Here is a 12075-nt window from a genome sequence, read left to right as displayed (position 1 = left end):
GGATCCCTAACCCTAACCCTGCATCCTAATGTCTATGTTATTATTAAGTTTTCATTTATTTACTTATTTTCTTTCTTTTATTTTTGGCTGCATTGGGTCTCTGTTGCTGTGTGTGGGCTTTCTCTAGTTGTGGTGAGCGAGGACTACTCTCCGTTGCTTCTCCTGACGGCTTCTCTTGTTGCGGAGCACGGGCTCTAGGCACACAGGCTGAGTAGTTGCGACTTGCAGGCTCTAGAACGCAGGCTCAGTAGTTGTGGCTCGTGGGCTCTAGGGCGCAGGCGCAGTAGTTGTGGCGCACGGGCTTAGTTGCTCCGCGGCATGTGGGGTCTTCCCAGACCAGCGCTCAAACCTGTGTGCCCTGCATTGGCAGGCGGTTTCTTAACCACTGTGCCAACAGGGAAGTCCCTGGATCCTAATGTTTAAATAATACTCAGCCCTAAACTTGGTTAGTGTTATGTGCTGAATGTTTGTGTCCCCCAAAATTCTTATGTTGAAATCTTAAAATCTTAACCCCTAGGGTGCTGGTCTTAGGAGGTGGGGTCTTTGGGAGGTTATTAGGTCATGGGGTAGAGCCCTCATGAATGAGATTATTGCCCTTGTAAAAGAGACCGTGCTGTGTTGTTTCTAAGCGACGCGGTCTGTAGTAGGGCAGGTTGAATGGACTAAGACAGCTAGCTTGCAAGATTTAAACCAAATGTTTGCTCAATCCTCTGCTCACATCTAGAACTCTAATGTGTCAATTGTAATAAGCCATGCTGAAGATGGCATTCCTTAACCTTCAGTCGTTGTGATAAACCCCCTTGACCATAAACGTGAGGGGGAAAAGGTGAATTGTACTAGAGGAATCATTGGTCCAGAAGTGGTGAGTCAGGGGGAATAAAGAGTCACAAGTGATCTGGCCATAGGCAATTTGAAAGTAAATTTGGATGAATATAAAGCTAGTCATAATTCATCTTTTCTTATTGAACGTGTGGGCTGTTCTATCTAATATCCTGTTTGTGGACATTTACTTTGTTGTAGATAAATGCTAGAACCCATAACCCTGAGGGATGTAAGGCCAAAAATGAATGAAAAAGAGAAACTGGAAACACAGTATATGGAAAAGAATCACCATCTCGTCAAAGCTGTTATTTGGACCCAATTGCTTTGGGTGAAATAACTTCAGTGAGACCCATGCGTCTGGGACAAACTGGTTTCCCCGAGGTCTGGTGCCCACGGGCCTCGCGGTGCTGGTGTCTGTGTGTGGCTGTCAGTCCGTGGCTGGCGCAGAGTCGGCACGTGGCTGTGTGCCTGGCTGGCCCCCTTCACAGCGTGAGAGGTGATGTGGGTCCAGCAGTGGGATTCCTCCGATTTCCTCAGTAGACAACACGTCATTCCACCTGCACCTTTGCGCACGCAGACCTACCTTTGCGCAGGCCGATGACCTCAGGCCTGCGTGGTCCTGGGGCCTCTGGGGCAAGAGGGCGCGATCTCTTCCCCACACCCAGAGCTCTGGATCAAAAGCCTGGATCTGGAAAGACAAACAGCCCCTGGCAATGAGGATGCCGCTGCCTCCCATTGCCCCGCCTCCGGTTCTTTCTCGTCTGTCCCCAAGTCCCAAACCGAGTCCCCCATGATCCCCACCTCCTCTCCGTCCCTCCCCCTCCCCGAGACCGCCACAGCCCACCCACCTGCTCGCACTCTTCCCGAGCGACCCATGTCTTCCAGCCCATGGAACGGATGAACTGGGAACGCAGTTTGTGGAACAAGGCATGCTGGGAGCTGTTCTTTCCATAGAGGAACGAAACGATGGCCTGCTTGGGGGCCTGGTTGTTCTCTTCCATGTCGCTGGCCACATAGCTGGGGAAAGACATCAGGTCGCTGTCATCAGGACAGGAAGGGCCTCCACTTGAGATCAGCTTCCCAGAAAAGAGGCAGGCTGAGCATCCTCACACGACCCACCCAGCCCTGCCCAGCATCACCGGGAGCTGCCCAGTCATCAAGGAGCCACTGCCAGGCAGGACCTTCAGAAGGGTGCCTCTCACACCTTGATGATGAGGACACGATCCAAACCCCCCGTTCCCTTCAACTTGTTTTATGTGCACACACCTCTCTTCCTATGTTGTAGGTACATGTACAGTTCCTGAGGGCAGGAGCTGATCTGATCTGTTTCTGCATTCATCCCTCTCCTAGCAAATGACACATTTAGGGCTTGGTTCATATTGATGCATGAATTCAACAGCCTTTTGTGAATCTCTGTTCCCACCACCTCATATTCCCCAGCATGTAGGGTGTACTTTATAAGGTTTGTTAGATGAATGAATGAATGAATGAATGAACATTTTATCTCATGGCCAAATGCAATACTGATTACCTAGAAGTCTCACAATAACAAACATTTGCCCAATGAAAAGAATTGTGCTGAGTGTTTTGGGAATGCATTGACATTTTGACGAGACCTGCCTTCCACGTGGTGTCTAGTCTAGTGGGACCGGGGAAGGGGAAAGGGGGAGATAAGAAATGACTATAATGCAAAGCATCACATTATAATACAATTTGAACTAAAGTGCCTCTGGGATTCAGAAGTTAGGGAGATCGGGCATCGTGAAGGTTTTGGTGTTTGAACCCACTTTAAGGATAGGGTCGTTTTCTTCAGATAAATGTATGGCAAAGATACCTGGATAGAAAGCTCAATAGAAACTTAGAGGGCAGGGTATTTGGAAGGAGCAGTGAAACACAGGAGTAAAGTATCAGGACGGTGTGCTGGAGATTGCAGAGAGAGTTAAATCCCAACGCAGAACTCTGGCCTTGATTTGGCATGTCATTAGCCAATGAAATTGTGTGAAGCGGTCAGACCTGTGTTTTGGAAGGATGTTCAGGCAAATAGAGCCAACTGGCTTGGGAGACTTGGAAGAAACATCAGTGGGGAGCATTTGACACCAAATCCGCGCTATGTGATACGGGCCCCGATTGTGGCATTTGTCGTGGGAATGCAGAAACGGAAGATAATCACACTTGGTGCTGATGTCGGAAGACCTGAGACCGGAGAATTCGAACCGGAAACGTCTCAAGTCTGTTACTCGGGGGCAGGATGGTGGTGTCAGTTCTTTCTTCCTCTCCTCTTAGGAAAGTTTCGCGTTTTGCTTTGTTTCTTTCAGTGTTTTAATTGACATTAGGGTAGTTTGTTTTGACAATGAATGCTATAAAAAACAGAACATGGTTTGAAAAAGAAACCACGGTACCGTAATCCTGTCATTTTCACACCTAGAGTCAGTACAAAGGGGTTTAAAAAAATAGATGAAAGGTCAGAGCCCCACATCTCTCCCTCTGCCCTCCCAGGGTGTTGAATATTGATGGCGGGGATGGAGCAAGGTACTCACAGAGCTATGAAGAAATGGATTATCTGGAATTGCCAGGAGAAGAGGCCGGCCCGGCTGACATACGCTATCACCATCGACAGGAGATACTGATGGAAAGAGGGGAAAAAACGTAGGAGAGAGGTCACATCCTGGAAGAGGAGAAAGAGTGGGAGGGAGAAGGGAGCAGGGGACGAGGAATGGGTGGTGCCACTTGGAGGAGAGACCCCCGTGTGGGGTGAGCCTGATTATTTGGGGAAGGGGAGAGGACAGAAGGTCAGAGTTGGCGGCGCTCCAAGGATGGGAGGCTGTGGGATTGAGGGCGTGGACTTAGGGCCGCGGGCACAGGACGGTGTTCGATGAACCGGAGCCAAGGCGAGTCCCCAGGATCTGAGAGGAGAGGGGACTTAGGCAGCAACCACCAAAGGGGCACTCCTGGGGCTCAGATCCCAGAGGGGACCTCGAGGCCCCTGGAGGGAAGTGTTGACAAGGCATGAGGTTAGGAGGGGAGTGGAAACGTGGGTGTAGAAAGCACCCAGCGCGCCCACCTAGAACAGGCGCTGGAGCAGGAATCCATCTCAGTGGGTGACTTACCTTGTCAGATACTTCCAGGTTTTTGTCCCAGGCGAGGAATTTCTTAACGACGGGATCCTCTGTGAAAAAAGGGCAGATGTTGCCAGTGGGAACAGGGCTGTCGTGGGAGCATTCCAGAGCCAAGAGGGTGAACCGCGCCCCCCTGGGGAAATGCCAAGATGTGGCCCAGGGTGAAGCTGACGGAAAGAGGGGAGGGAAGACCATTCACTGTGGGAGGAAAGGGGGTGACTCCCCTTCTGGGGGGGCCGAGTGACAGGGAGTGATGCCCCTTCATCATGCATTCACGTACCTGCAGAGGGCATCAAGATACTCTCAGCCAATGTCTCAATTGACAGTCATGTCAGGGGGTGAAGATGGCTTGTCAGCCCCTCCTCCCTCCACCCCGAACATGCCAGTAAGATTCAAAAGGCCAGTAAGAACTAGAGTCTCGGGTACAGTTGAAACCAAGGGAACCTAATCCTGTATCATTTCTAAATCTAACCTAGTCTTGTATCATTTCTAAGTCTAACCTCATCCTGTATCTTTTATGTGCCCCCCATATCCTTTATTCATAGACAGTCCGCCAGGGACGGAGAGCGCACCAAGTAGCAGGGAATTCTTTTCCACTGGGAAAGTGTAGTCATGGGAAGTTTTGGTTTGTTTGTTTTTCAAGTATAGGATTGGAGGTTGCTGGGCAGGGCGGTGGGTCCTTACCAAGCATCTACTTGAAGACCTCGTGGTGCTCAGGCAGCACTGAAGACACCCGCTGTCGCTTGAGCTTCATCTTGAGCCCACTGAACGACTCCACGACCCAGGTGTCGGCCTCGTGGTGCTCAGGCAGCACTGAAGACACCCGCTGTCGCTTGAGCTTCATCTTGAGCCCACTGAACGACTCCACGACCCAGGTGTCGGCCTCGTGGTGCTCAGGCAGCACTGAAGACACCCGCTGTCGCTTGAGCTTCATCTTGAGCCCACTCAGCGACTCCACGACCCAGGTGTCCTGGGCCTCAGCGGCCGTGTTGCCCTCCACCTCCGCTCTGAACGCCACTGACCTCTTCCTCTTACAGCCGGGGCGCTGAGGCGGGGGGCTGCAGCCAGCCCAGGGAGCTGACGAAGGAGAAGAGACTGCAGTATGACGCTCTCGTCTTGGGAATCCAGCCACTGGTGACCACCCAACCCCACCCCGACTCCGCCTCCCCCCCCGAAGCACCCCCGTGCTTTCCAGTCTCACAGACCGCTGACCTTGCCCCAAGTCATCTTTCCATCTTTCTCTGTCCATATCTACCTATCCCTCCCCTGACTCTTTTTGTCATTTGTCCAGCTTCCCGTTCTCGAAACTCTTTCTCATGGTAGATAATTTCTCCCACCAGGAATAAAAAAAAAGAACCCTCCCCTTGTTTCCTCTCTGCTCTTCTCTCATCCTTGGATCTCATCTCCTAACCCTGTTTCTTGCTCCCCAGGTGTTCCGTGTCCCCAGCTCCTGTGCTCTCCTCCCTCAATCCCTGGCTCTCTGAATGTCTCCTTTCTTTCATAGGCACCTTATGCAGGTGCTCCTTCCCGACCTCTGTACCCTTTCCTCCTTACTGGTCAAATCTCTGAAATTCCTTCTCATGCCAGTTCCCTCACCTGATGGTCCTGGGCTTTCTTCATAGACAGTCAACTCCATGGGGTACCCTGAAGAGCTGGACTGGGAGTTCAGCTCCTCAGCCTGGGAAGTCGGTTGACGATTGTCCATGATGTCTCCCAGACTCTTCCCTTCCTCGAAGCCTAGACTCTGCTTTGTCCCAACTCTTCTTCTGGACTTGGGCTAAACACAAGTGGTCGTCCCTTCTCCAAGCTGCGGGGCAACTGTCAGTGGAGAGAAGCTCTGGCAAGATTCTGTTGTCTACTACTGCTGCCAAGCACCAAGGAGTCTGGTCCATCCAATCGGGAAGGTCGGAAGCCTCTGATGTCATCATCGGAGTTTGAAGGAAACCAGTTTGAAGGAAAACACAAGTAACTGTCAGACCTATGCGTGCACTTGTCCCAGAGATCAGGGGTAAATGGTATCTCCTGCCACTGACCCAACCTCTGCCCGTCCTCCAAAACCCCCCTCAAGGTATCCGGACCCCTCTTTTTTTTTGTCATAAATGGCAAAATTTTATTTTTTTTTCTTCATCTTTATTTATTTTTTTGCTTTATAACAAATTTAATCAGTTATACATATACATATGTTCCCATATCCCCTCCCTTTTGCGTCTCCCTCCCACCCTCCCTATCCCACCCCTCCAGGCGGTCACAAAGCACCGAGCTGATCTCCCTGTGCTATGCGGCTGCTTCCCACTAGCTATCTACCTTACATTTGGTAGTGTATATATGTCCATGCTGCTCTTTCACTTTGTCACAGCTTACCCTTCCGCCTCCCCATATCTTCAAGTCCATTCTCTAGTAGGTCTGTGTCTTTATTCCTGTCTTACCCCTATGTTCTTCATGACATTTTTTTTTCTTAAATTCCATATATATGTGTCTGCATACAGTATTTGTCTTTCTCTTTCTGACTTACTTCGCTCTGTATGACAGGCTCTAGGTCCATCCACCTCATTACAAATAGCTCAATTTCGTTTCTTTTTATGGCTGAGTAATATTCCATTGTATATATGTGCCACATCTTCTTTACCCATTCATCCGATGATGGACACTTAGGTTGTTTCCATCTCCGGGCTATTGTAAATAGGGCTGCTATGAACATTTTGGTACATGTCTCTTTTTGAATTATGGTTTTCTCAGGGTATATGCCCAGTAGTGGGATTGCTGGGTCATATGGTAGTTCTATTTGTAGTTTTTTAACGAACCTCCATACCGTTCTCCATAGTGGCTGTACCAATTCACATTCCCACCAGCAGTGCAAGAGTGTTCCCTTTTTTCCACACCCTCTCCAGCATTTATTGTTTCTAGATTTTTTGATGATGGCCATTCTGACTGGTGTGAGATGATATCTCATTGTAGTTTTGATTTGCATTTCTCTACTGAGTAAAGATGTTGAGCATCCTTTCATGTGTTTGTTGGCAGTCTGTATATCTTCTGTGGAGAAATGTCTATTTAGGTCTTCTGCCCATTTTTGGATTGGGTTATTTGTTTTTTTATTATTGAGCTGCATGAGCTGCTTATACATTTGGGAGATTAATCCTTTGTCAGTTGCTTCATTTGCAAATATTTTCTCCCATTCTGAGGGTTGTCTTTTGGTCTTGTTTATGGTTTCCTTTGCTGTGCAAAAGCTTTGAAGTTTCATTAGGTCCCATTTGTTTATTTTTGTTTTGATTTCCATTTCTCTAGGAGGTGGGTCAAAAAGGATCTTGCTGTGATTTATGTCATAGAGTGTTCTGCCTATGTTTTCCTCTAAGAGTTTGATAGTTTCTGGCCTTAGGTCTTTAATCCATTTTGAGCTTATTTTTGTGTATGGTGTTAGGGAGTGATCAAATCTCATACTTTTACATGTCCCTATCCAGTTTTCCCAGCACCACTTATTGAAGAGACTGTCCTTTCTCCACTGTACATTCCTGCCTCCTTTATCAAAGATAAGGTGACCATATGTGCGTGGGTTTATCTCTGGGCTTTCTATCCTGTTCCATTGATCTATCTTTCTGTTTTTGTGCCAGTACCATGCTGTCTTGATTACTGTAGCTTTGTAGTATAGTCTGAAGTCAGGGAGCCTGATTCCTCCAGCTCCATTTTTCATTCTCAAGATTGCTTTGGCTATTCGGGGTCTTTTGTGTTTCCATACAAATTGTGAAATTTTTTGTTCTAGTTCTGTGAAAAATGCCAGTGGTAGTTTGATAGGGATTGCATTGAATCTGTAGATTGCTTTGGGTAGTAGAGTCATTTTCACAATGTTGATTCTTCCAATCCAAGAACATGGTACATCTCTCCATCTATTTGTATCATCTTTAATTTCTTTCATCAATGTCTTATAATTTTCTGCATACAGGTCTTTTGTCTCCTTAGGTAGGTTTATTCCTAGATATTTTATTCTTTTTGTTGCAATGGTAAATGGGAGTGTTTCCTTGATTTCACTTTCAGATTTTTCATCATTAGTATATAGGAATGCCAGAGATTTCTTTGCATTAATTTTGTATCCTGCAACTTTACCAAATTCATTGATTAGCTCTAGTAGTTTTCTGGTAGCATCTTTAGGATTCTCTATGTATAGTATCATGTCATCTGCAAACAGTGACAGCTTTACTTCTTCTTTTCCGATCTGGATTCCTTTTATTTCCTTTTCTTCTCTGATTGCTGTGGCTAAAACTTCCAAAACTTTGTTGAATAAGAGTGGTGAGAGTGGGCAACCTTGTCTTGTTCCTGATCTTAGTGGAAATGCTTTCAGTTTTTCACCATTGAGGACGATGCTGGCTGTGGGTTTGTCATATATGGCCTTTATTATGTTGAGGAAAGTTCCCTCTATGCCTACTTCATGCAGGGTTTTTATCATAAATGGGTGTTGAATTTTGTCGAAAGCTTTCTCTGCATCTATTGAGATGATCATATGGTTTTTCTCCTTCAATTTGTTAATATGGTGTATCACGTTGATTGATTTGCGTATATTGAAGAATCCTTGCATTCCTGGAATAAACCCCACTTGATCATGGTGTATGATCCTTTTAATGTGCTGTTGGATTCTGTTTGCTAGTATTTTGTTGAGGATTTTTGCATCTATGTTCATCAGTGATATTGGCCTGTAGTTTTCTTTCTTTGTGACGTCCTTGTCTGGTTTTGGTATCAAGGTGATGGTGGCCTCGTAGAATGAGTTTGGGAGTGTTCCTCCCTCTGCTATATTTTGGAAGAGTTTGAGAAGGATAGGTGTTAGCTCTTCTCTAAATGCTTGATAGAATTCGCCTGTGAAGCCATCTGGTCCTGGGCTTTTGTTTGTTGGAAGATTTTTTATCACAGTTTCAATTTCAGTGCTTGTGATTGGTCTGTTCATATTTTCTATTTCTTCCTGATTCAGTCTTGGCAGGTTGTGCATTTCTAAGAATTTGTCCATTTCTTCCAGGTTGTCCATTTTATTGGCATAGAGTTGCTTGTAGTAATCTCTCCTGATCTTTTGTATTTCTGCAGTGTCAGTTGTTACTTCTCCTTTTTCATTTCTAATTCTATTGATTTGAGTCTTCTCCCTTTTTTTTCTTGATGAGTCTGGCTAATGGTTTATCAATTTTGTTTATCTTCTCAAAGAACCAGCTTTTAGTTTTATTGATCTTTGCTATCATTTCCTTCATTTCTTTTTCATTTATTTCTGATCTGATTTTTATGATTTCTTTCCTTCTGCTAACTTTGGGATGTTTTTGTTCTTCTTTCTCTAATTGCTTGAGGTGCAAGATTAAGTTATTTATTCCAGATGTTTCCTGTTTCTTAAGGTGGGATTGTATTGCTATAAACTTCCCTCTTAGAACTGCTTTTGCTGCATCCCATAGGTTTTGGGTCGTCGTGTCTCCATTGTCATTTGTTTCTAGGTATTTTTTAATTTCCTCTTTGATTTCTTCAGTGATCACTTCGTTATTGAGTAGTGTATTCTTTAGCCTCCATGTGTTTGTATTTTTTTACAGCTCTTTTCCTGTAATTGATGTCTAGTCTCATAGCATTGTGGTCGGAAAAGATACTTGATACAATTTCAATTCAAACAAAATTTTTTTTAGCTAAGTAGTATTCCATTGTATATATATATATCACATCTTCCTTACCCATTCATCTCTTAAGAAACACTTAGCTTGCTTCCATATGTTGTCAATTGTAAATAATGCTGCCATGAACATTAGGGTGCATATATCTTTTCAAATTAATGTTTTTTGGTTTTATTTTTTTCGATATATATCCAGGAATGAAAATGCTGTGTCATATGGTAGTTCTAATTTTTTTTACAAGTTTATTGGAGTACAATTGATTCACAATGGCGTATTAGTTTCTGCTTTATAACAAAGCGAATCAGTTATACATATACACCTGTTCCCATATCCCCTCCCTCTTGTGTCTCCCTCCCTCCCACCCTGGACCCCTCTTTACCGCTTCCCAGCAGGTGCACTGTCCTCTCCCTGCTGGACTCTCCCTCTCCCTCCCATTCCTCTTCCACGGCCTGGTGGGAGAGTGGGGAGAGGGACAAGGAAATTTAGGGGAAGCAGCAACGTTTCAGCCTTATAAGAGTGAGATAATGGCTTCCGTGGTGGTGCAGTGGTTGAGAGTCCACCTGCCGATGCAGGGGACACGGGTTGGTACCCCGGTTCGGGAAGATCCCACATGCCGCGGAGTGGCTGGGCCCATGAGCCATGGCCGCTGAGCCTGCGCGTCCGGAGCCTGTGCTCCGCAACGGGAGAGGCCACAACCGTGAGAGGCCCGCGTACCCCCCCCCAAAAAAAATAAATAAAGAGTGAGATAAGTATGTAAAAAAGATCCCAGGTACATCGACTCAGTGGATTAAAAAGTTACGTTAAAACACGCAATTTGGCAAAGCTCTTTGGCTGAATGTTTACTGACACTGCGTTCAGAATTCTGTACTGGGGGAGTACACGTCCGCTCCCCTCAGGCACCTTTGAGTCCAAGAGCCATTTGGAGAAGCTAAAATCATAGAAAACTACAGGTACACACGCACCCTTCAAAGGGTGTCTACAAACACACACACACACACACACACACACACAAAAGGGCACCTTTGGATGTCACAAAGTCCATGGATTGTCCAAAGCCTGCCCCTTGATTCCAGTTAAGAAGTTCTAGTCTACTTATCAAAATCTTGAGAATGTGGTATCACTGTTGACCCAGAGATTTCACTACCTGAATAAAAATGTCACATGTACAAAATACTAAATGGAAAAAACTCCAGTTCAACACAGATTATTTTTCTGAATAAAAATGTCACATGCACAAAAAGACTAAATGGAAAAATTTCCAATTCCAGACAGGTTATTTTTCTATGAGGGTAGGAAGTATATGGTAGCCGAGATGCAGAGAAGAAAATAGCCAACTCAGGGTCGTGCAGTGTCACTGGAAGCTTCTTCTGAACCTCCCAACTCGTACTTCCACTCCTCCCCTTGGGGTCTGAGTCTTGCTTTTTTTCTTGGGTTTCCCTGGTGGCACAGTGGTCAAGAATCCGCCTGCCGATGCAGGGGACACAGGTTCGAGCCCTGGTCCGGGAAGATCCCACATACCGCGGAGCACCTAACGCCCGTGCGCCACAACTACTGAGCCTGCAAGCCATAACTCCTCAGCCCGCGAGCCACAACTACTGAGCCCACGCGCCTAGGCCCCATGCTCTGCCGCAAAAAGAAGCCACCTCAATGAGAAGCCTGCACACTGCACCGAAGAGTAGCCCCCGCTCGCCGCGACTAGAGAAAGCCTGCGCCCAGCAACGAAGACCCAACGCAGCCAAAAATAAGTAAAACAAAAATCTTAAGGAAGGAAAACAAGAATTCTCATTGTTGTGCAACCATCCCGACCATCCATCTCCAGAATGTTTTCATCCTGTCCAAGTGAAACTCTGTCCCCATTAAACACTGACTCCCCACCCCCCTCCCAGCCCCTGACACCCACCACTCCACTTTCTGTCTCTATGAATTTGACCCATCTGGGGACCTCACAGAAGTGGAATCATGTAACATTTGTCCATTTGTATCTGACTTATCCACTTAGCTTAATGTCTTCGCGTGTCATCTGTGTGGTAGCCTGTGTCAAAATTTCCTTCCTAGACCCCAAAGCCAGTGTGGACAGTACACAGTGAGTGAGAAGGAAATAAAACCGTGGGTCTGAAGAAGTTCAGATGTTTGCCAAGTGCAGTGGGAAAGCAGTGAATGAGAGGTGTCCTGATCCAGTTTGCACTGAAAGAGGAACAATTGATTTTGGCTGCTGCGTAAATGGATGGGGTGGGGATTCAGTAAGAGTGGAAGTCGGGAGACCCAGATAAGGTTAGGAATTTGGCGTGGTAGTCCAGGAAGACGATGTCTGAGAAGATGGAGAGAAGTAAACAGGTTCTCTATATTTGGAGGGAGAATCAGCAGGGCTCATCGGGGGATCAGATTGCGGGGAGGTAGTGGGGCGCTATTCTGTTTACTCTGTGTGCACGTGTGTGCTTATGCCTCTACTGCTGAGACTTAATTGTTTCTACAAAGAAACACTAACCTTTCCTCTTAAAAGTGGAATTGTTAAATTT

The 12075-nt window shown here is 46.3% G+C and overlaps 1 protein-coding gene and 1 pseudogene across 2 annotated transcripts in view; one reads left to right on the top strand and one right to left on the bottom strand.

Moving 5' to 3' along the window:
- Nucleotides 1-12075, top strand: part of LOC308610805 (centrosomal protein of 78 kDa-like) — a 262130-nt pseudogene that overhangs the window by 40747 nt on the left and 209308 nt on the right. The window lies entirely within an intron of this gene.
- Nucleotides 1-12075, bottom strand: part of LOC308610802 (NUT family member 2G-like) — a gene marked incomplete at both ends in the record, with an annotated part of 83740 nt that overhangs the window by 595 nt on the left and 71070 nt on the right. Inside the window, 7 exons of the mRNA XM_081259810.1 lie at nt 1406-1510; nt 1671-1839; nt 2836-3015; nt 3360-3445; nt 3930-4071; nt 4856-5015; nt 5535-5715. Of these exons, the coding sequence (XP_081115936.1) occupies nt 1406-1510; nt 1671-1839; nt 2836-3015; nt 3360-3445; nt 3930-4071; nt 4856-5015; nt 5535-5715 (1023 nt within the window). The remainder of the gene's footprint in view (nt 1-1405; nt 1511-1670; nt 1840-2835; nt 3016-3359; nt 3446-3929; nt 4072-4855; nt 5016-5534; nt 5716-12075) is intronic.

This window comes from Mesoplodon bidens (genome assembly GCF_964165515.1).
Source record: "Mesoplodon bidens genome assembly, contig: HAP1_SCAFFOLD_126, whole genome shotgun sequence".
In the NCBI taxonomy this organism is placed as follows: domain Eukaryota; kingdom Metazoa; phylum Chordata; class Mammalia; order Artiodactyla; family Ziphiidae; genus Mesoplodon; species Mesoplodon bidens.
Note: the sequence above shows the minus strand (reverse complement) of the source record. Positions and strands in the feature narration are given on the sequence as shown.